General features: G+C 34.8%; 1 protein-coding gene, 1 long non-coding RNA gene and 2 pseudogenes across 2 annotated transcripts; 1 reads left to right on the top strand and 3 right to left on the bottom strand.

The window, feature by feature from the left end:
* The first annotated feature begins 2,496 nt into the window (after positions 1–2,496).
* Positions 2,497–3,448, top strand: LOC125197916 (annotated as a pseudogene).
* A 2,237-nt stretch (positions 3,449–5,685) lies between these two features.
* LOC125197915 lies at positions 5,686–9,017 on the bottom strand. The gene is made up of 5 exons (XM_048096418.1): positions 8,859–9,017; positions 7,589–7,639; positions 7,446–7,504; positions 7,260–7,305; positions 5,686–6,026 (listed from the first exon to the last, which is right to left on the bottom strand). Exons 1-5 carry the CDS (start codon positions 8,944–8,946, stop codon positions 5,884–5,886), a joined length of 387 nt encoding a protein of 128 aa, XP_047952375.1. The 5' UTR covers positions 8,947–9,017; the 3' UTR covers positions 5,686–5,883.
* Positions 7,714–8,720, bottom strand: LOC125197914. Its single transcript, XR_007172295.1, has 3 exons — positions 8,669–8,720; positions 8,197–8,299; positions 7,714–8,113 (listed from the first exon to the last, which is right to left on the bottom strand). It is a non-coding gene; the product is annotated as an uncharacterized LOC125197914 (long non-coding RNA).
* An 11,539-nt stretch (positions 9,018–20,556) lies between the features above and the next one.
* Positions 20,557–21,227, bottom strand: LOC125197913 (annotated as a pseudogene).
* Between the last annotated feature and the right edge of the window lie 4,514 nt (positions 21,228–25,741).

The raw sequence follows: 25,741 nt of genomic DNA, 5'->3' as shown, positions 1-25,741 counted from the left end.
AGTGTGCAAGTAACATTTTAAAAGGAAAATCAGTAGGAATCAAATTCGGAACAGAATGATTTAGTACAGAATGATCTAGTACTCACTTCGTTTTCTGAAAATAAGAATTCTTTTTTTATAATCTGTTTACTACTCCCTCCGTTCTATAGTAATGGAAGTGTTTTTTTCGGCACGAAGATTAAGAAAAATTGTGTTAGGTGAATAAGGTAAAGAGAGAATAAAGTGGAAAATGAAAAAGGCAAGAGATGAAGAGAGAAAAAAGTAAGAGATGATAAAGTATGTGTGAAAATATGTGTTGATTTTTACTAAAAAAGACAAATGACTCTATTACTATGGAACGTACCAAAATGGCAAAATGACTCTATTACTCCGTTCTTTATTAATAGAGGTATTTCTTTTCGATACGAAGTTTAAGAATAGTGTGTTAAATGGATTGTGAAAAACGCAAGAGAGAATAAAGTAAAAATAAGAATTACTTTTTGACAAAAATAGAAATGATTAACTTGGAACTTCCCAAAATAGAAAAATGAATCTATTAACATGGAACGGAGGGAGTCTGCCTTATCTATATTTGTCAATAGCTAGGTCTTGGAGAGGGCAAAAGAGTCCTTAAACACACTGGTCCCCTTGTGAGGTGCAAAGAATGCAACTTTAGTGGTGAAAAGAAAGGGTTTTGCATGAATGAAGGTTGGCTAGCTATTGCATGACTAGAGAAAGGACCCCCCACCCCACCCCCACCCCCATGTAAGTTGAATCTGCAAATCCAAATGGGGACACTTGCATCACCCTTAAACCACACACGGTACATATATATATTGTAATTAAAATCCTATGATAACCCAAAGCAATTTAGGACAACGACTTGTCTTCAAACTGCATACCAAAAAAGCTTGAATTATTAGTATGTAAGTGTGGTGTACAAACCAAGAATAATTGCCAAAAATATAATGGGTCAAGCACGCATCAACGACTCCACAAATTCATGAGAGAGAGATAAAGAGAGAAAGCCCTTCTCTGAGCATAAACTTTTGCTCATCAAGTAGTTGCATATTGGAAGTAGTGAAAGTTAGAAAGCTGTAAAAAATTCCTTGTGAAGATGACATTCAGAAACTTTTAGATCAAATCTGTAATTTTCTACAGTTTTTTTTTCACATAAAAACAAGTACATCTAGAGGTAAAAACATTAGGTGAAATTCCCTAATATGTATACCATTTGATTTGAATTACAAATGACAACAAAAACTTCATATAACTATGCAATGATGAAAAGCCATAAAAACACCCTGACTGCACATGTCTTCTTCCTGTCAGAAACATTCAATTCTTCTCTAATTATTACTTACTTAAATTACACTAAACTGTAGAATTGATTATAATGAAATTAAATTTATACTATTTGATCTAAGCATATGATACTAGAATTCAATAGAAAATCTCAATTAATTAATCACTAGGCAGATTAGGGTATTATAAATGATTGTATTTCAACAAGAAACTTGGAAGAAGTTTTGATAGTTTAAATGGGAGGGTTTGACAGTAGAAAACATCATGGACCATTATATATATGAGAAGAAAAGACAAGAAAGCCAAACTGCAAGTGATAGTGTGTGTGTGTGTGTGTGAGAGAGAGAGAGAGGGGGTACTTGGTGAGAGGAGGTGCAGGAGGAGAGAGATAATGATGAACTCCCATTAGACATCTCTTTCATGGAAGTAATGTTTGCTAACATTTTTGGACCACTTTAAGGAAAGGTTCCAAGATATACTAGAAAAACACCCAACTTGATAATAAGAACTACCCAACAATGCCTTTCTACATGGTCCTGCACATGAGAGAGAGAGAAGAGAGAGATGGCCGGTGAATATCTTGTTTAAATTCAAGAAACAAACCCTACTAGTAATGCTTCGCTAATTAATACCAGTACATCTTTAATGGACTAAAAAAGCCAAAAAATAAAACTATTCCACATACTCCCATCTTTATAAATCAACGTGATTGATATTCAGACAAGAATCAATTTTTGGTGGTTGGATTTGGCCGTTTTTTTCAGGAAAAACAACAAATAAGGGCCCAATAATTAACCTACATTGATGACTTTTGCTAGTTCTTTGTGTCCTTGCTATTGTACATAAATAATAGGGCTCGTGTTTAAGTAATCAATTATCACTACTGTATTGCACTCACCTACTACAGAAACACAATCAAGAAACTATTTACAAGTGTAGAAAAACACCCCTCCCTCTAAGAAAATAACCTAAACAAGTACTTACTTCTCTAGACTCCATATAATGTGTGTATAGTATTGATAATAGTATCGTGTATTTTATACAGGCTAACGTGTATGAATGATACGAGAATAGAAGAATGTTTAAAGTAAAATTTATGCGGCCACTCCTTCTCCAGCCCCACCATATCCTCTTCTAACACCCCCATATACAACAACTCTACTCCTCTTTAAATTTTCTTTTCCCTTCCTCTTCCAAATTCTTTTCCATTCCCACCCTTGCCTAAAAGGAAAACTCCCACTTCCTCCATATGGATAAAGCATCTGAGAGAGAGACTCGAGACTTCATGAGCGTCAGTCCTTCTCTCAGCTGCCCTTCATCCGCTCTGCGCCCCGCGACAAGGGCGCCGGAATAAGACTATTCGGCCAAGAATTGGGCACCAAGAAAACCCCAAAGGACGATCCCTCAGACTCCAATGACGACGAAAACAACCTCAACAGCACTCAAGACTCGAGGCCAGCAACGGAGGCAGCAGCCGGAAATTCGAGTGCCACTACTGCTGCCGAAACTTCCCCCACCCAGCCCTCGGCGGCCACCAAAACGCCCACAAGAGGGAGAGGCAGCAAGCCAAGAGAGCTCATCTGCAGTCAGCAATGCTGCATGGTAGCTTGGCTGATTCTCACGTCTACGGCCTAATGAACTACAGCCGCCTCGGCTCAGCACCGCCGCTGCCAGTGGCTTACCACTCTTGGGGCGGTGGAGGCGGCGCTGCATCCAGCAGCGCCTACACCGCCACCAGCAGGATCTATGGCAGCTACGCAAACACCGCCGCTCAGCCGCAGCCGCAGCAGCAGCGATCAGCTGCAGCCCCTTGGCCTTCTGGCGGGTCCCTGCTGCTGCTCCGGCTGCGTTTGCTGGCCGCAGCCAGCAACACCGCAGACGCCACTGGAGATGAGGGCCTTACCATCGTCGATCAGTAGCATTCCAGCCTCTCAGCTGCGGTTTGGATACGAATCAAAGGCTCAAATGCAAGAACATGTGAGTTTGGATTTGCATCTTTAGCTGGATTTTCTTGGAAAAAAAAAAAGAGGAAAATATAAATGAATTGCTTATTTCTCGAGGAATAACATCATCTCAGATTCTTGATTTTATTTACAAGAATTCATACTAGTGTGTAAATGAATTAACTTCCTCGGTTATTTACTTCGTTCATTTTTTTTTATTATTATTACTCTATTTTCAAGAATTCTTGTCTCAACTAAGTACTCCATCACACTAGTGATTCAAATACCTGTAAAGATTCAAAATAAATTCAAATGTGTTAATTCTAGCCGGCCCCTCTATGGGCGTTTCTTACAAAATTAATACAATCGTTAATGTTGTTTAGATCACAATAAATTAGCATATATATATGTACATTTATGCCACGGCCTGTTTCGGAAATGACACGTGCCATGCGATTTAGGATTAATGTCATAAAAAGGTTTCATATTTGGAGCAAATAATATTAGTCTATGATTCGACTCTCACTTATTTTCACTTATCATTAGTACACTACAAGGGCCAAGTGTTGATTTATCTATCGACCTAAAACCTCTATTATTTTGGTGCATATACATCTGAATTATTAGAAAACGGATATATGTCGATATGCTTATTAATTATTGGGAAAAGAATGACTCACATAAACCTACCAAATCATAAACCATTTCTAGTCATGCTGTAACGTTTTTAGATATATTTCTATTCCGAATTACGTGTAGTAGTACTAACCTAGTTTAATCCAGTAAATGAATATTGACAAACGTTCCTAATAAATTGATTTTCTTCTCAAATCTAACTTGGGTCACTTTTTCGACACCTTGTTATCAAGCTAGCAGCCGAAATATCGCATTTTTATGACTGAAGTTAATTCAGATTATATTTGAAAAGAAAATCAAATTTAGGTAGATATTTTTGTCCCTATTCGTTCATTGGGTTAAATTTGAAAACAAATGCTTTTTTAGGTTAGATTAGAATATTTAGCCAAATACTTGAAGTGGAAGATAAAAAACCATCGCATCGAGGTGTATGAGAGGGCTTGTATAGTTGTATATGTAATTAGATTTTGAATTGGATGGACCTGACATAATTTCAATTATGGTACCTCTCTTTACCCCACTGCAGATACCCAAAAAAAGAGACCAAAAAAGAAGCAAGAACACAGTGCATAAGGGAATAATAATTCAAATAAGAGAGGGGTTTAATTTTACCAAATGAGAGAGGAGAGATGAATCCAGGCCAATTATCTGAAGGCCCACGAATTAATAGTCTGGTGATGACAGAAAACCTACAGAAACACATGTAAGCGAAAAAGTTGACAAATAAAGAGGAGAACAAAGACATATGAAGAGTAGAATGCATTATGGAAGTTAGGACCACAACACCTCTAACACAGACCACTGGGATTCAAGCAACAATTGGTTGGACCACAACCTTATAAACGAGGTTGACACCTTTAACACTCTTAACCTCCCAATGGATAGGATGGGTGGGAACATATCCACTCATCTTCAACACAACACATAATGTTATTTCTCCGTCTACCATATCATATTCATAAAGCACTTACCCGAACAGCAGTAGAGTGCTCGTTTCATGGCAACGCTATATCACCAACACCAGCAGAATGCACATCATAAGCAGCGGAGACCTGAGATATTTTCTTTCAAAACATAATAAGAATCTTTACCACCAGCATAGATTATGTCAAAGATGAAACTTCTAGACTTCTCATCAGGTCAGAACGGACGCGGTAAAAAACTCTGCTCACTGCATCTGTAGGGGACGCGCTTCAGAAGTCTCGCCACGAATACCAACTGCATATACATTTATTAAGCGGGACACAAATGAGTTTTACAACTATTCCATAATTGCAATTAATTTCTCTTACCAGTCTATGCTACAGAGGACAGCAGAAGTACATTAGTAAATACTAATCATATAGTTCAAGTTACAAAGCACGAAATTGAATGTATAACTTAGATTATAACTGCAGCACGGCTTGGAATTCAACCATGTAACTAACACTGACCTAGAACATATAAACAATATCATTGATCACAGTAAATTTATAGCAATTCTACCTACCTCTTAATAGCCAAGCTTTGTGATATATCAAGATCAGTACCACCAATATTAGTGCAAGACCTAATAAATATTTCCATACTACCTACCTGACTGCACTTATTCTGCCAGAAAATAGCAAAATACACCAACATTGGTTGAAATAGATGGGGTCTAGTGTTACCACGTACCAACACACACAAGAAATTGAAATGCAAAACATGTCGATTGTATCACTGGAACAGCAGTAAAAGGCAATATATTACAGACAGAAAACTTAAAAGGAAAAAGGCCGGTTCTTGTGCTAGTACAAGTCATGTTACAAATTATGTATAATGCTCAAAATAACCAAAGAGCAATGCGAAGCAGTATTTAATTTGTTAACATTTCTTAAATCTGATATGGTCATCATATGGCCTCAAATGGCAGATCAAACAGCTGAGTGTGCAAGCCAGTTAAACAGACAGAAATTGTTATGTTTATTAATTTACATGATACACAAAATACAAAACAGAACCAAGTAGAGTAGCTAAGATTCTAAACCCCTCCAGCCAATCACGGAAGCTGCTTCTGTTGAACTCTAGAGATGTGATTGTCTTCAATATGTCTTGTAAGCAATGAAATGCCATAATGGGAAACACTTGAAGAAGCCAAATAAGATGTCACAATGAGTTGACTGAGCTTCGGTAGTGCATAGCCTGTGAATTAAGGCGAAAATGAATCATTCTGAAAAAATTATTGTTAAGGCTTTCAGAAAAAGACAACAGTTGCATGTGATGAGAATGAGGTAGTGTATGGTCCTAGTACCTAAAGGGAGCTAAATAGATTATGTCTTCTTTTCTGGGATGCTACTTTGGGATGTGGTACATAAACGATAGCTGTCGGGGTTGTGAGTATTAACTTTCCTTTGAGATTTTGTTGATACCTTTTACTTGTGAAGCATGGAAATGCCCCCAGGTCCATGTACTTAATCCAGGGAAGTCCCAAGGACAAATGAAAAAAAAAAAAAAAAAAAGTGCAAAATACATCCCCTGGGGGTATATATAATATTTTACCATGTATTTTTTTGTTTTAAATACGTTTTATTACGGTCAAATGTTTTTGGAAAACTGCTGCCACTGCCTTCCTTTCAGACATTCACAAATGAACCATCCTCTCAACGAAACCCTATGTTTTTAGAAAACTGCCGCCACTGCCTTCCTTTCAGACATTCACAAATGAACCATCCTGACATCCTCTCAATCCTAAACCCACTTCCCATCTAACTCCAACCACTAGGTAAGCCGTCCACCGCTGCATCTGTGTTTGAAGTCCTCTCATCTCTGCTTCCGCATAATCTCCTCTCACATCAGCCTCCTCTGAAATCTCCGCTGCCTCACGCCGCTGGAATCACCAGGCCCATCCACTTTCTTCTCTGGACGCTAACAGCAACTAAATCCTAAACACTATTTGCTTAATTTTATCATAGATTATGTGGTTACAGCATATTTTCTGAATCATGGATTCTTTACACCTTAAAAGTATTTATGACATATCGTATCTTTATTTCTTAATATTTGACATATCGGCTACTACCCTGTATCATGCATGTAATTTGTCGTAGTCGCCATGCTTCCTAGCTCTAACTATATTTTAGTTATACATGAAGATCATATTCCTATGTACTACTGTACAAGTTTTAAATATGTTGAAAACCATTAGTAACTTTTATAGTAGGAGAATCTCTGATTTTCACTCGTTTTATTACATTTATATGTTCTATGTCAAGTAGACTATATTCAAAGAAAAAGATATATGCTGCAGATATTATTCAGTGGCTCAAATCTTGCAGGAAAGGAGAAGAATTAAGCTACAAAGCATATAAATATTGATATTACAGAAAGCACATGTAAAATAGTAGTAGTAATTATCTGATTATAAATGACACAAACCTCCAAACGCAGCACTAGCTGCAGAGTACATCAAAAGAGGTGGAACCTGCCAATTGGAAAGGCAGAAAGATTATAAATCTCATACAAAATTGTTTTTTTTTTGGGGAGGGGGAGGAATTAGCTGTCGTAGCAGAATAATGTATTTATTACATTGACACGAGTACTGAAAAAGCAAACATAGCATACCCCAATAAAAAAGGGAAGCCACTTAGGCCCCTTCACACGGTTTTGGAAATAAGGAATTCCTAGAAAGACATCATCGAAGGTTAATGAGATAAGCTGATAGACAAAGAAACACTTGAATGAGTGAATAGATGGAATTGGTCTACCTGTGTTAAAACCATGAATTGCACTGAGCAAACCCCAATCCCATAGCCAGCCTATTCAGAACAGTGCATTTCATTGGATAATATCAGTTATGATTGTCAAGGAGAGTGGGGGACGTATATTATATACATGTGGATGTTCATGTATGTGCACATACACAAATTCATAATGTCATTTTTAGGCATAGGAATCCACAGTTTGTAAATGTGAAGGTAAGAAACTACTATCAGAATCGGAACATGACAAGCTGCCCAGATCTATGATATGCATATGTTTCTTTAAAAGAAGAATTCAGGCAGATATACTCCTTTTAGCAAAGGAAAGCACATGAGTATCTTGTCTTACACCACCAATATTTAATACAATATCAAATTGCAAACTCTCCAGAATGAATTTGTACAAAAACAATGAGAACATCTAAATAAAATTAATCGACAGTGTCTCCATTTAAACTTTAAAAGGCAAACAGCAGCAGGAGTAGGCGCAGCCGTGCAGCTATCTCACTAAGAGCAATCGTAGATTCATATCTTCAAAGAAATAATAAGTAAGAGAAGCAAATCAGTTTACTTGTATGGACTCAACACCCAGATAAGAACTGATAAATTATTACCAAGTACAGATGTTGCCGTGCAAAACCTAGTGACTCAGAGCCCATCTAAATATATCAGAGTAATGCTGCACATGTGCATCTTTGTAGGATGGGATTACTGAAACTAGCAGAACTTGGAGTCATGGACAAGAAGTTGCTGATTGAAAAACCGAATGATCACACAAGGAGCATGAAGGAGTGTACAAAGAACAATAGATCAGGATTCATTAGCTACATAACTCCTATCATTCTCATTTATCCTATTATATTAATCAACATTTACTACCTAACTGCTGATACTTGTCATATACTACTAAACTAGCTACTTAACCAAACTCGGGAACTAAACTAACAATCACAACATAAGAAGAACATATAGAAATATGAAACGGAATCCATTACAGAAATCATTCGCCCCATTCTAAAATCAAACTAGTATAGAAAAAAGCAATTCAAGCATCAAAACAGCTATTACTAAAGACCGCGCACATACCACGTTAGTGGCGTCGTGCAGAACCGGTGCGATTTCCCATTCCGATTTCTCCTGCTCCAAAAAATAGTTAAGGACACATTTCATCAAACAGCTGACCGGCATCGCCAAATACAAGTATACGTGGACACACACACAGAGAGAGTGAGAGATAGTACTTAGCAGGATTTAGAGAGAGAGGCAGCGGGGCAACGGGCGGTGCCGAGGCCTGGTTTGATGGTGGGATCGTGTATGAGATTACCTCGTCGCAGCTTCTCTTCGTACACTTCCCGCGTCCCCATCAATTGATCGACAAACTCCTCTCCCCTTCCAATTGATCAACAAGTATCTCTCCTTGCAATTGATCTAAACAATCATCTCTCTTCGCACTCGAAAATTCGTGAATTCAACTTCAATGAGGAATTCATTTCCAGCTGAAGGTTTTCATCATCATTACTATGGGCTTTGGGCCTCAAAATATCTTAATACTCTACGATTAAGGCCCGCTTAAATGTGAAATAGAAAAACCTGTAGAGGTCACTACAAAATACTACATGTCGTTTTAGTTTTAAATTTTTTTATTTAGTTCAACTTATTTTTTATTAATTGACCTATAAAATATGCAGTTATTGATATAATTTGAAAGGTTAAAATAATTATGAGGCATTTATTATTGATTTAATTTATAATTTATGGTATTGACACACAAAAGTCAATTCGGAAAAGAATGTTAAACATTACCACATCTTCTACAAATACAAATTCTATATATTAATCAAAACTATCATAAAAAATTATACTCCACTCTTTGTTTGATCGACTTTTTCGTTTATGTTTTAGGTGGAGTTCTATGTAGCTAAAGTAATTTTGCGACTGATTAGTTTATGATGAAATCATGATGATGGAAGTATCTTTTTTTCGTGCATCAATTTGATCGAATTGGACCTGCTCAAAGTTGGAGTGTTTGAGTTTATGAAAGAAAGTGTATTTTATTTTATGCTTTCGTTTTGACTGAACAAGTTCGCAGTTTACATGGCATTTTTACAACACAAAGTATTACACACGCGTGATGCACGGATTAAGTATTTTGAAAATATGGAACTTATGTTGAAACAACACAATATTAAATGCATTATCACCACTAATATCATTATCATCACAAAACAATAAGAAAGGCTCAACATAAGAAAAATGTAGAAGGGTATAAACATGAATACTTATTTTTCCACATCTACTCCCGAGACACCTTAATAGAATATGGACTTTATGTTGAAAAACATAATATTAAATGTATCATCACAACAAACATAATCATCATCGCAAAATATATAATTTTCGAGTTCTAAAATCAAATGCAAGATCACATAAGTTTAATAGAATAAATCTAATATTACAACGATACTGCAAGAATACATCATCGAATGTAGTACTTCGAGTATCGATCCAAAAATACTTTATTTTTAAAAGTAAAGATTATTTAACTCTAAAGCAAACAAAATCCATAACAATAAATACTTTATTTTTAAGATTTTGATCAAAGATCATGCAACAACAATTAAAAGAAATAAAATAAGCAAGACGAATTAAGAGATGAAATTGTTGCTCCAATCATTCACGATAAAACGGTGATTTATTCTAATATTCAATTATATCTTATGAATTACGGGATTACAAAATCAACTCTGATGCAAATGAACGTAGAAAAACTATGAGAATGATTAAACTCGATGGATAAAAAGAACTCAACTAAATTGAGAACTTCGGAGTATAAAAACTCAATATCAAATTATTATTCAAAGTCTATCTTTTAAGATCAAACAATGAAGCCTTTATATAGGCAAGGAAAAATCATAAACTTATGGAAAGAAAATAACTAAAAAGATAATAAGCAAAAATAACTAATATTTTTTCGATCTCCTAATTCTATAACTAGGAAATAAATAAAACCAAAAATATACTTTCTTACCCTCCAAGACTTGTCTCTATAACTGCATCATACTCCCTTCTTGAAAAGACTCGTCCTCGAGTCTACTTTATCTCCATCACCACGTCTCACATACACCAACAATTATGGCATTTCCACAAATATACCAGTATCTTCTACAACCCCAACAGAGTAAAACTCCAAAAGAAGCTTCAAAGAAGCTCCAACAGAGTAAAACTCCAAAAGAAGCTTCTTTGTGCCTGAGTATTTGTCTCCATCGAGATCCTCCACAGATTTCCCCAGCATGGAAACTTTTAAGAGACCTAGAATAAGACTAGGGCAAATTCTTTATACCACTGATGGAGCAAAGAACAAATTTGTAAAGGATACTGTATATCAGCTGCTTTAAGCTTTGCATCACAAAAGAGCTACAGCTTCAATGAAGAATTTGTTTAAATTAACATTACGCAATTCATCCATTACCCCTTCTCGCTGCTCTTCAATCGACATTGTGTGAAATTTTTCCTCTTCAAATCAGCAAACTGCTCAGTGATCTTCGGATTCGAGGCTCGATATTTCTCAATCTCCTCCTTCAACCTCGCCTCCCTTCTATCCTTCCTCCGTGAATCCATCCTATGATCAATCGTCTCCCAAACAACATCAACTTCTTTATCCAAATCTTCATACTCGGCAGAAGCAAACAAACCGGCATCATTTCCTTCGAATTCATCGAATTTCTGATTCTCGTCATATCCCTTTTCCTCTGCTGCAGATTCAGAATTTTGAAGATCCACTCCCATTTCCTTAGTAACGACATCTTTCTCGATACCATCACCATTTTCATTAGCACTATCGACTGATTCAAGTCGACCTCCTCTTCAATAACCTTCCTGTATCCATTCTCTGTTGTCCCTCCAACAACTACTCCTAAATCTACCACATTCACACCAAACTTAATGGTATCAAAAACATCATAGAAAATATCTTCGTCGGGCTTTTCCATATCCCGCATCGAAATATATCCTCGCATACGGGCTTATCATACACGGCATCGACAATATATCCTTGTCGTATCGGGCTTAGACTTCCGCCGTAGACGTCAGTGAATAACGAAATCCCGAACGACGCCCGCGCATGAGATCTCATGGGATTGGCTTCCCCACAACGCTTCTCAATCGCTCAAATGTCGTTGAGGTCCGAACTATTGGCGCGATCCCCGTTCCCGATGTCAGCTGGAGGTCTCGAACCTTTGTCTGATCATCGTTCCGATGTTATGAATCACGCTCGTCGGCAGCCTCTTTGGTGGAGATCTCCTGCCCCCTACCCCCCTCGAGCATCCCCAACGTCGTTGCCAGGGTTACGTTAACCATTGATAATCACCTGGATCGTGATACCAAATGATGCAAATAAACGTGAAAACTATGAGAATGATTAAACCGAGGGATAAAAGAACTCAATAAATTGAGAACTTCGGAGTATAAAAATTTCAATTTAATTATTATTAAAGTCTATTTTTTAAGATCAAACAATAACCCTTTATACAGAAAGAAAAATCCTAAACTTATGGAAAGAAAATAACTAAGAAATCCAAACTTTTTAAAGAAAATAACTAAAAAGATAATAAGCAAAAATAACTAATATTTTTTCCATCTCTAATTCTATTAACTGAAATAAATAAAACAAAAAATATACTTTTGAGCCCCCAAGACTTTCTTCTAAATGCATCAAACTCTCAATCTGACTGAAATCTTGACATATAATGGCTGAACACATATTCTATAAACCAACTTTGTTTATCTAAGAACCTACGGATACGTGAAACTCAAAGATCAAACTTCTATAAGAAATACGTCCATTATCGTATTATCCTCTAAAAAATTCTAATTAATAATTAAACCCAAAATCTATCTTATTCAAACAAAAAGAGACTGTTTAAATAAGAATAAAGATCTTTTCCATTGCTTTTAGTATCTGCAAAGCCCAGAAAAAAATTGGGAGAAAAATGGTGAGGTCTGGTAGAAGGTATGCAATTGCAGTTAGAGCATTAACTCTACATAATTATCTCTTCATATTTACAAATTTATGTATTGCTTTACAAAAATGAACTTGTATTCAGTTGTTTTTTTCTTATTCTGAATTATCCCTATTTTTCTTTGTTGTGCGTGTGCGGGAAGATCTTGGATGAAATCGATTATGCTTTCTGTTGATTTATGTAGTGTAAATATAATAGTTAGAATCATAAAAAAATGCAATAATAAACACAAACAACTAACTAAAAAATACAAAGTGAAGATGTAAAAAAGAAAAATGTTAGAGCTAACGAACCTTAATGATTAGCAAAATAACACAAACTAAAAATCAATAAATAGTTAAGCTATGTAAAAACAATTGGTGGATAATGTTCACATACCTTAAATATCTATACTTAAATATCTGCAAAATATAAATGATCAAGATAACCATTGAAATATCTATAAAAAAATACAAAGATGAAAAAAGATATGAAAGTAAATGTAGAGAGAGAAGAACCTGTAATTTTTGAATGTGTGTTATGTATCGATATTTATGAGCAACTTTCTAAATAACTTTTGAGTTTTAAATTTCAAATTTCAATTTTTTGCTCTAAAATGAACAAATTTCTCCTTTTTTTTTAGCTTCAAGCAACCCCTCCATTTTGGGGTGGAAAACCCACATTATTTTTAGGAGGAAAGTCCACGTTTTTTTGGGTGGAAAACCTACTTTTTATTTGGGTGGGAAAACCTTATTATGCAATGAGTTTCATATGCATACATTGTATTGTGCATATATATATAAATGTTTAGAATTAGAGAACATGTTATTCTCATCATCCATGGTGAATAAATTAAACAAAGGAGAAATTGTAAAATAGAAGAAAGATTATCTTTAGAGAAAAATAGAGATTTTTTTTTTGAATAGAACTATAGCAAATGTGATCTCTATTTGTAGATTATGAATTTTAATATAATTTTCATATATTACATTTAATATATAAAAGATATTTGAATGTTAAATAAAATATTAATTGACCAATGATATTGTAACAAATGACATAATCACACTTCAGAATCAAGTTATGTTACTTTGATTAATTAACAATTGGTGTAATATCTGTACTAAGTAGAATATTACATGCCAATCTTATTGGGTATTTTAAAGTGGGAAAGAGAAGAAAATAAAATAGCATTATGCATTTTTGCAAAATACTCTGTTTTTTTTTTTAATAAATTCTCTGTTTTTTTTCATTAAACATTAAAATGTAATAGGATGTTTTGTAGTTGATCATTTTGTAATAGAAAACAGTTTCTAATTGACGCGCGTGTTCTTTGTGTGCAATTTTTAATTCCAAAACTTATTTGATTATATAAGTTTTTATTGGTATAATAAATTGTTATTGTGTATCTTTATGAATTTTGAACTTAATATACAGATATTGTTTCTCATCCTAATAAATTATTATTATCTTTAGTTAAGATAATTAACACAATTAATAATTTTTCTTAAATTATTTCACCAAACTACGCTTAATAAAAGTAGCAAATAATAACATGGTTAATTTATTCATTTTGTACCATATCATTTGTCTGACCGTAGAGTTGGTGGAGTGACGAGCAAAATTTCAACCCTACCTACTATTGATGCTGTCTGTACCACATGGTTAAACAAAATGGGTATATATTTTACTTTTTGTAAAATTAAATAAATATTTATGTCGTATCCAAAGAGGAATCTGTAGTGGTTTGATACTCTTGTAGTGGTTTGATACTCTAAGATCAGTGGTACTATGATTTCTTACAATAATTAATGATCTCCCTCCATCAAGATAATTTTTATTTTATTAATCAATTCATCCAAATTACTCTAGCTCATTTTTATTTATATAAATTTCTAATTTTTTCTCTCTTTGTTTCACCTATTTTACAATGCATATTAATATATGAAAGGAGTCAAGGAGATTAATTTCTTTTCTCTTTTTTTTTTTTTTTTTTATAAATTCAGAAAAATAGTAGCGTCAGGGTTTTCCCATAGCCTTTAAAAATAGGAGTAGTTACATTAGCATAACCAGGGGTGGAGTAAATATTTCTTTTATATTTATCCCCTATTGCTTTTCATAATCTCTGTGCTACATTTGTTACTAACACACTCAAATTCATTTGAATAAATAACACGATAATAAAATTTTATAATACTCCCAGTTGAATCAACATAAACCCAAAAATAAAACCACATCATCTTTGAGAAATTGACAGCTATTACAATCATGTAGATAGAGTAAGACTAGAACTGCAACCAAAATGCGAAAATGAAGATTAGTAAAAAACACGCTTACCCCAATCAACCATGGTTATTTGAAAAAGAGCAGGAAAACAAAAAGCGCTAATAATGCAACACATAAACATTATACTCAACAACAGCATCCCCAGTTTTGAAGTCAAAGAAATGAGTCCTCGCCTGAGCGCCCCTCGCAAACCGGAAAACGCCGCTTCCGCCGACGAGGCATCTCCCTCAGCGTTGAACACCGCTTCGCCCCAGCACGCTGAGCGTGCCGTTGAACTTACCCGCCACAAAGGCGAAATTCAGCGCCATGAGAAGCCCCACCTCGGTCAAATCGGCGGAGCCGTCAGCCTTTAGCTCTCCCCCCAATCTGGACCTCGTGAGTTGGGCCGGAGGGGGGTCAACATCATCGCCACGAAACCGAAGCCGGGCGGAGGAGTGTGGTGGGGCCTGGGCGATGCGGACGGCCGTGGGTGGCGGCCCTGACGATGTCGTGGAAGAGAAGGGAGGTGGCAGTTTTCTCTCCCCATTGCTCGTTTGCTGAGGTTTGTGGAGGTGATGGGAGTCTGTGGGTTGAGAAGGGAGAGAGGGTGAGGATGGTGAATGCGAGGATGGTGGTGGCTCCGGCCATGGCGGATTTGAGAGAGGGGGATGTGTCTTTTAGAGTATGGAATGAGGAATGAATAAGAAGTAAGACGAGGGATTGGTATCTCTTCCCCCTTTATTTTGTACAGAGTTTAGGTGGTTAAGAAAAAAATTTTTCAAATGTAATAATTTAGTAATGTGGTTGTAGGCCCCATGCAAGTAATAAATACTTCCCTTTGGGCATCTTCATAAGTTTGTAAGTATAAAGTATAGTATACTCGCGTCCTATTTTGGTTGGAGCATTTTTTATTTTGCACGGGTAGTGTTTTTTTATGTGTTGTAGTATTAACAAATTTTAAATAAAATTTGTATGGGTTTTTTAAAATAAACCCTTTTTAAAAAGGGGGGGACAACATAAACAATATTATAAATACATCTATAGATTGTTGCAATAAACTTTTATATTCTAAAAAATTTTGATATTCTAATATTGTTTATCTTTTTTGATTTTTTTAAATTTAGGTTTATTTTTCGTTACAAATGATTGAATGAAGGGGGTAGGTGTTATTTTTTAAAAGGTGGTGACACTCTAACACTCCCTAATCATATTTATATCCTTCGATTATCTCCATAATTAAGTACGACAATTTCATGTTTATAATCCACCCAACGAGTTAAAAAATTAATTTGACATAACATATCAATGAACATATTGTAAAAATATAAATTGTAAACCAAATTGCATATAATTTTTTTGACTACAAAAACGAGGTGGAGTACCACGACATAAAAACATCCGGGGAAAGATCCTCTCTTGGGGTAAACCAAAAACCGTGCGTGCTAATAAAGGGTTTCCCACTTTTCTGCTGTTTTTCTTTTGTTCCTTTTTTCATTTCCTTTCTATATGAATTTAATTATAATAGTAACTAAATTAATCAAATAGGCTGCATTCTTTTTCTTCCTTTTTATTTTTTTTATTGATATTTCTTTATTATACTCCATATGTTTACAATATTTAAGTTTAATCAAATTTTTACAACATTTGTTTATAATAAAAAAAACTAAAAATAATTTTTTTTAATATATTGAAACACTAATCTGAAATTTAAATTTAATAAATTAATCATATAAAAGGGTTTGGGTCAAAAATTCCATTTTTTTTTAAAATTTTAAATTCAGATCAATTTTTTGGGTTAAAAAAAAAAAATACTATTATCCAAAATGGCCCGACTATGGGGGCCGTCGCAGTTAAACCCACCCCCAAAAGAATTTTTTGGGCCAATCCTTAAAAACCCATCGAATAATAAAGTTTGGGTTCCTAAAACGGTTCGATATACATGTGGTTAAACCTAAAAAATTTACTCCTCGTGTAATGATGTCATCTTTTTTTTTTTAATTTATTTTACAAAAAAATCCCATTTCCATTTTTTAAAAAAAGTTCTCTCCATGAATATAAAATTATATTTTTTTCTCTTTATTTAACTAAAAACAAAATTTCAAATTTTTATAAAACTTTGAGTTTGGCTCTTTTTTGGAAGGAGGAGGAAAAAAATTTCGTAGGTATTGCTATTAAACTAACTTTTTTTTTTTTTGTTACAAGATATATTAAAACTAATTAAAACATATTAAAGAATCCCGATTAACTATTGGTAGTTTTAATTACTAATCTAAATTTTATTAATTCAAAAAAACCAAAATCGCTACAAAATTTAAAAAAAAATATTGTAGAGTGTATAAAAAGGAAATGTAAAAGGAAAAAAAAATTCACAACCGGGTGCAGAGGGGTCCCAAACCCATCCTTTTACATGAGAATCAATAGTGGGAAGACATAAAATGAACTCCCCCCACAACATTCCTTACAAACAAACAAAAATTTTCCTCGTCCTCGCCGCCCCTGCCAAAAGGAAAACACCGGTGCCGCCTATGACCGGCACCCCTCTCGGCCGACAGCACCCCGTCCCCGGGTCACCCGGTCAGCGTGCTGCCGCTGGAAACCCCCCCTCGGCGAAAACGAAATTGGGCCCCCACCAAAAACCCCCTTTGCGCCCTTTTCGGACAACGGTAATCCCCTGAGCTCGGCCCCCCCCTCAAAAACAGGTTCGGCCCCCCGTCAGGCGATCGTCGACGACCAGCACCTCGCCAAACCTGTTGGGGTCGGGCCCGTGGTCGGCCCGCGCCACCACCACGGACGTCGGTTTGCTGCCGCCGATGACGTCGTGGAAGTAGAAGTGGAGGTGAGTTATTTCCCTCTCTCTTGATCATCCACGTCGCTCTCTTGGAGAGTTTTGTAGCGAATTCTTGGGAGTTTAATGATGGGAGGAAATGGCAAAGGGAGAGGAGGAGGATGGTGAGAGAACGTTAATGGTGCTTTGGCCATGGCTGCAAATTAAATGTGTTGAGAAATGAGTTTATATTTTTGGTTTTAGTTGAGTGAGATTTGAATTCTATACACCAAGACATGGAATTGTATTTTCAAAGTTGTTTGAGGGGGCAACATTGTTTTATATTGTTTCCATATTTTAATTTGTGTATGGTTTAACTTTCTATATAGAGGGAGACAGACTATAGTGGAGGAGTGACGTGACGAAACTCATTGGGACCCATACAGCAGTTTACCACTAGAGTCGGGTTTTCTAGTGGACAATATATATTACTCCCTCGTATAAAGTATGAGGCAAAACTTTCTTTTTTGGGATGTCGGCATATTATCGTTTCATTTTTGCAAAAAATTATTTTATTTTTCTCACTCTTTTTCTCTCTTATCTCTCTACTTTTTCTTTCAAAACTTTACTCTCTCCACTTTAACTATTTAAATATCATTCCTTAAATCGTAAAGCTTTCGAAAAGAAGTGGTCTAATCTTTTTAGGGACGGAGGGAGTACTATATAGCAAGATAATGTTGTTATTGTTTCAATTCTATTTCTGTTCTTCAAAAATAGATTCTTTTTTTATTTTTCTCTTAAAAATAGACATTTTTTTATTTTAAAAAAAATTTTTTTCTAATCTCTTTTAAATTTACAAATATTATATGTTACATATGCATTTTTATGAGGCTAAATGGAGCTGGATGATGCTTATATATGGCTTCTAATTTTAATTATTCATTTGATATCGTATGAGTTTGTAATCTAATAAACTTTTCTTCAAGTTGAGAACATTTTTAACTTGGTCTTCCTGGATCCAACTCAAACATAACCCAATATGTAAAGGAATAAGGATATATCTACTCGATCCGAATATGAATTGGACATGAACAATTGTTTCAGTTTGAACACAACGAGAATATGAATATGATATGCTATACTTTTTGTGGACCAACGAATTAAGTCCCAAACTTACACAAAGATAAGGCCACAAAAATCAAAAAATCATTGATGCATCAATTGTAATATTTACACATCAATTTCGATTTCAAATGGAGTATAAAGGAATCATCATCAATTTCTTGAAAAATACACTTCAATTTTCTTGTGAAGGTGGGTTAGATTCTCTCTCCCATCTCTGTTTTGGATAATTTAATTTGTATAGAATTAGTTTGTCGGGAGGGAAATGACTAATGAGAGGAGGAGGCTTAGTGAGAGCGTTATTGGTGCTTAATTTGGCCATGGCTTGATGCGGAAAACGTTATATTTTTAAACTATATACTACTACTACTATCTTGTTTTACAAGGATTTGGTATACTCGAACAGACATGAATATTGTGTTACAATTTAAGTTGGCTGAGTGGTGTAAAAGAGGAATGAGATTGCAGTGTAAAAGTTGGATATCGTGGCCAGTCTTAATTTTTTTTCTACATATAAGGATACACCCTTTAGAATAAAAATTTGGTTAATTAACACGAGAGGATCAGAATTATAAAAGTAAGTATAAATGACATGTTAAATGTATATCGACATCCAAAAAGAAATACACTATTAATACAGTTAAAATACAAAATTACATAATAAAAACAAACCCTAATTTATTTACTCGAATTACGTTGGAATTCACCATATTAATCTTTATTCCGTGTCAATCCATTGCATGTTGCATAAGTTTGTGGCCACAACATAATTTGAGGCGTCAGTTGTAGTTGACGAGTCGATTGTAATTCCTCAAATTAACGTAAACCGTGCTAAAAGTGTAACGCCTGAAACAATCAAAATTAAGAATGTCGTGAATTAAAAAAAATTAATGATTTATATTTAAAAAATCAGAAAATTATGAAAATTTATATAGTATGGGAGATATTGGTCTAAAGGAGTGCGTTATATTCTAATCTTTTAAATTAAATTTAAGTACGTGGTTTAATTTAACTAAAATATTTGATTGCCTTAAGATTATTAAATTATAAACTAATTATACCCCGTATTAATTAATTGGGTTATTGGGTGGAGTCCAAAAGTGGACCCTATTAAAAAAAACTTGATATATATCTCCTTATTATTTATTAAAAAAGGGGTTGCAAACTAAATCGGTTCATTTCTCGAAATACAATCTTGCAATTTGAATATCTCGTAATTTTATATTTTAAATTCACGGTTTTCATTTCTCGGCCTCTTCACCTCCTCTCTCACGCCACATTCCGCCACCCTCTCTTGAGTAATTTGGGATTTGAGAAAGGAGAGTACGAAGAATATATGAATTGAGAATATGAAAATGTTTTTGATGATATGGATGCTAATAAATATTTCATGGACAAGGTATGATTTTAAAAAAGTAATGTAACGTTACAACAACATTAGCAATAATATATTTCTCCCACTACTCCATAAAGAGATTATACATTGTATATATTTGTATATAATACTATCACGTATGTACACTGACAATAATATATTTCTCCCACTACTCCATAAAGAGATTATTCATTATATATATTCATATATAATAATATCACATATGTACACTCACAATAATATACTTCTCCAACTACTCCATAAAGAGATTATTCATTGTATATATTCATATAAAATACTATCACATATGTTATAAAATGTAATTAAATTTGAACTCTAAATATTTTAGAAACTCTAAATTATAATCGGACCATTAAAAAATATCAACTAATAATAAAATAACATCAATAGAAAATGACAACACGGTATCAACTGCACGATCTTGTGTTGACATCAAAATCTTAAAATTTTACAATGTGTTCACAAGGGCATTGACACTATTTCGATGAGTTTAGAGTTTGTACACATGAAGATTAATAGTGAAACACATAAACATGATACTCCTCCACAGCATATCCCCTTTTCAAATCAAGCAAATGTGTCCTCGTCCGAGTGTACCCTCTCGCAAACCGGAAAACGCCGCTTCCTGCCGACGATCGGCATCTCCCTCACGGCTGAGAGCACCGCGTTCCGCCCCACCACGGTCAACGTGCTCCGTTGAACCTCCCTCGGTGAAGAAGAAATTGAACACCATCAAGAGCCCCGCGTCGCCCATATCGGTTGACGCGTACATCCCCTGAGCTCGGCCCACCACCCTCGAGCTCAGGTTCGGCCCCACCGTCAGCCGATCATCGATGATCAGCGTTTCACCAAACTTGAAGGGGTAGGAGGCCGTGGTTGCGGCTTGCGCCACCACCACGGCCGTCGGGTGGCGGCCATAGAGGACGTCGTGGAAGTAGAAGTGGAGGCGAGTTAGCTGTTCTCTCCTCATCTCTCTCTTGGACAATTTAGTACTATAGAATTCTTGGGAGTTTGTTGGGAAGGAAATGGCCAGCAAGGAGAGGAGGAGGATTATGAGAGAGAACGTTTTTGCTTTGGCCATGGCTGCAGATGTGTTGTGAGAAATAGATGAGTTTGTTTTTGTTTTAGTTGTGGCGTATGGGATCGGACGATCGGTGATATTTGTACTACATATATATACTGGACGAATATGAATATTGTGTATTTATAAGTTGGCTAAAAACAGGGTGAAAAAGGATATATACTGTATCACTGATAGCAAAATATGAAATATGAAGTTTAAGTAAAAGGAAAAGATTGTTAGAGTGTTTTAAAGTATATGAAATATGAACAAATTATGACAAAAATGCTTGTTGGATGTTTTAAAGCGTAAGAAACAAATAAAGTAACATAGATAATGACACCAATGGATTTTATGCCCACTTATTTCAGGAGTTTAAGTAAAAACGAAAAGGTTAGCTCAGCGTTTTAAAGTAGAAATATAAACAAATTATGAGAAAATAGATTGATAATAGATGTTTTAAAACAGGAGAAAGAAAGAGAGAAAGATACTCCCCTTCGAAATTTTGTCACAATTTTCCATTTCAGTCCGTCCCACAAAATTTGTCACATTTCATTTTTTTACCATTTTTGATAGTAAGCCCAACATTCCACTAACTTATTGCCAATCATATTTTATTATAAAACTAATACTTTAAAAGTAGGACTGTATACCGCCATCTTTTTCAACTCACTTTTCATTACATTGTTAAAACCCGTGTCCGATTATGTGATAAAATTTGGGGAACGGAGGGAGTAGTTAACTATATACTTTTTTCGTCCACAATACGATCTTTCTTTTAGTCCGTCAACGAAGAATATCACTTTCTAATTTTGGAAAGTCTTTTCTCTCCATTAAGGTATGACCCATTCTCCATAATAATATTTAATTACTTTTTCTCTATATCTCTCTTATTTTATCAATTTCATATTAAAATCCTGTGAACTCAAAGTGCATATTCTCTGAAACGGGGAAGTATAAATTAATTATTTCCTAAAAATAGAAAGGATATCATTTTTTGTTGGATAAATGAAAGAAAGTGAGTTATCTTTAAGATTTAAGGGTATCATTTTGTGATACGTCAAATATTGTCAATTGTACTAGAACAAAAACGCTACGATCAAATATATTTTCTCCAAGGACCACAAACAAGGAGTAGGAGGTATTTTTATTGTATTCACATTGAAAGCGTGGAACAATAATGAAGACAAATACATGAGGATGATTAGTGGAGCGCATACTCATCCATATAAATCCCCGTTTCCACATCACCAAAATATGTCCTAATGAGAACATACCCCTCCGCAAACTGGAAATCGCCGGTGCCGCCGATGATCCGCAACTCCCTCATAGTCGACAGCGGCGCGAACTGATAACGCCCAAACACGAGTAGTGTGCTGCGCCTTGAACTCCCCGGATGAAGACTAAATTGAACATAGATAAGGAGGCCAGCAGGTTGATGCGTACATCCCCTGAACTCGCGCCACCACCCCCGAGCTCAGGTTCGGGCCCGCCATCAGCCGAGCGTCTAACACCACCACCTCACCCAACCTGGTTAGGTAGGTGTTTGTGGTGGGGGCCTGCGCTACCATCAAGGCTGACGGCGCGTCGCCACGGAAGTTTTCGTATGAGAATAAGTGAAGCTGAGTTAGCCGCTCTGATCTCCGCCGCATCACTCTCTTGGACAATTTTGTAGACTATTCTTGGGGGCTTGTTGGGAGGGAAATGGCTAAGAAAAGGAGGACGACACTACTAGAATAATTTGTTCGATATTTCAGATGTAATTGGATTAACTTGATTGATCGGATTGTTATAATGATCATCATTTAAGTTTTGGAGGTGGGAGTGCACGCTTATTTGAATTCATTATGATGTTAGAAGCCCTAAACAGCATGAACGGGTTCGGGGCTAGGGGTCCAAGAGTAGTCCCGGGCAGCCTTGAAATTTTTATTTCCAAGCGAAGTTCTTTGTTAAATTCATCCGAAAATGAATTTCTAAAATCGAGGACTAATTTGCAATTTGGAAACCTTTTGAAAATCAGTTATTTTCATAAATTCCTAACGGATGCACCTTTTGTAAACATGCATCGGTTCATCTTCTTCAAAATCCGATCAATTCTTCCGGTTCATCATCTTGAATACACATATAAATTTTTTCGCATACTCGAATTTTATCCGATCAAATAACTTTATTAGAACCACAAATTGATTTGATCTAAAGTATTTATCACCACTTTCAAATATCCGTTTTTCTGCTCTATATATTAAATCTCCTAACATAATTGTCTTTCACTACATTCAGTTTGCCACACTTCCGTGAAGATGCCAGCATAAATTCATTGTCTATACACTCATATGTTATGACACTGGTATCAAATACTAATGCTACATGTTCAAAAATGCCATATCAAAGAAATGCCACGTTAATGCTACGTTAATTCTGTTATTTAAAAATCATAGCGTTGATTAATAAATGCATCAAAACTAATTATTAATGCTACGTTGATTAATAAATGCCATATCAAAGAAATGCCACGTTAATGCTACGTTAATTCTATTATTTAAAAATCATTATTCCCGTAAATGCATAAAATTTAATTTATTGTCAAAATGAAATGAGTAAAGGAATGTTTATATAAATGTTTCAATATAATACTCACAGTATTATTTTAATATACAATAGTATATTTGCAAATATCTGTAAAATAATAAAATAACTACTATAAATATATTTGAGTTTGTATAATCACAACGAAACATTTCTATCCATAAAATGTCAAATTTGATTAGTTTTTATATGATAATAAATATAATATATTTAAATTATCAACTGCATAGGTTATGGAGTATTTTATATAGAATGTTGTTACAATAAAAAAAGCCTATTATACGTAACAGAAATAGATTTGTACATATTCTCAATAAAAAGTAATTAAATTTAATTAGTTAAAAATTAATCACAAACAACTACAGTACTCTATTTTATAAATAAATAAAAGTAATGTTTAAAATTTTTTAACAGAATCACGGCACGTTCGTAAATTATGGAGTAGATATGAAATTAATTATTATACACGACATCAGTGTAAATCTAAATATGCACTTTACTCCTTTTAATGTAAGCCATTTCATTTTAATTGAATATTTGGCTTCACGGAAATTGTCAAAATTACATTAAAAACGCGAGTCAAAACAGAATCCCTAAATTAACAGAATCAGCTCTCTTCGTCAGTCGTCACCCCATCGTTCTTGTCTTGCTCTTCGTCACTCCATCGTTCTTGTCTTTCTCTCCCTGCTGCTCTATCATTCTCCATATCCCCATTGAGTCGAAAGAATTCAATCTCGCTCTTCTTGTGCTCTATCTCGGCGAAGGGTTGTCGCCCCGCCACGCCACTGTCGTGCTTTATCTTCTCTGTCTCAGGTGAACTCATCATCATCACCACCACCATCACCATCATCATCTCCCTTTCAATTTTATTTGAGCGCTTTTTATGTTTGATGTTTATAATTTAGGGCAAAATCAGAGCATGATATACTTTTGTGTATTGGATTTTGTTTTTGTTTTTGAATGCAATTCTTATAGTTAATGCACCTTAATTAACGGTTTGTTACCCTGTTTTTCTATGTGAAATTTATTTTGTATGAATTGTTTTGTTGGTTTTAGCTTAAGAAATATTGTGCTTTGTTTGTGTAAACGTCTAATTCAATATTGTTTTGATCATTGATATAATCATTTCCAAAATCAGCAGTGGCAAAATCATCATCTCCCCTTCTCAATTATTTTTGGTTTCGATAGCTTTTTTTATGAGAATTTCCATGATAATTAATTTTTGATTCTACCACTTTTTATGCATAATAGTTTCTCAATCACAATCAACTATTATATAATCAAATAAAGATAATGTGGTTGAATGGTTGATCAAGGTACTATAAAGATTGATTTTAATTTTGACATTTTTGTTTAGTTTGATTACTTGATATCGATTAGGAAGAATGAATATCTACCCTTATCTTTTAGAATTGATTTGTTAGTAGATTTATTTCATAAGTTTCAAAATTAAGTTGCACACCGTCAAATTTCTATTATGCTTAATGCTGATGATAATTTGGTTATTTTGGTGTTTTTGTTATAACATGCAGACAAGTGGAAGTGTTGTTGATTGAACACGGCTAATCTTAAAAATGTTTACATATTTTTGTTTGGTATTTTATTTTATAATCAATTATCTTATTTACTAAGTTGTCTATATTTAATTTATTAAACATATAGGCTTGGCAGAATTTATTGAAATAAAATGGATAGAAGTTGATCAAAATCAAGAGTAACAACGGAATACCAAAGTGGACTTCAATACTTTTTGGACTATGCTTTTCGCAACGCAAGCATGCATGATCGATATTATGTCCATGCAACGTTGCAAAATTGTATAATGGTGAGTAGAGATGATGCATTTGAACATTTGACAGAGATGGATTTATTCCTGGCTACAACCAATGGATAGCTCATGGAGAACCACCTAGTAGACTTTCATCTGGTGGTGAAAATCTACCTAATAGTTTAGTGATGATATCACGGG

The sequence above is a fragment of the Salvia hispanica genome, unplaced genomic scaffold (assembly GCF_023119035.1).
Source record: "Salvia hispanica cultivar TCC Black 2014 unplaced genomic scaffold, UniMelb_Shisp_WGS_1.0 HiC_scaffold_1080, whole genome shotgun sequence".
Taxonomy (NCBI): domain Eukaryota; kingdom Viridiplantae; phylum Streptophyta; class Magnoliopsida; order Lamiales; family Lamiaceae; genus Salvia; species Salvia hispanica.
Note: the sequence above shows the minus strand (reverse complement) of the source record. Positions and strands in the feature narration are given on the sequence as shown.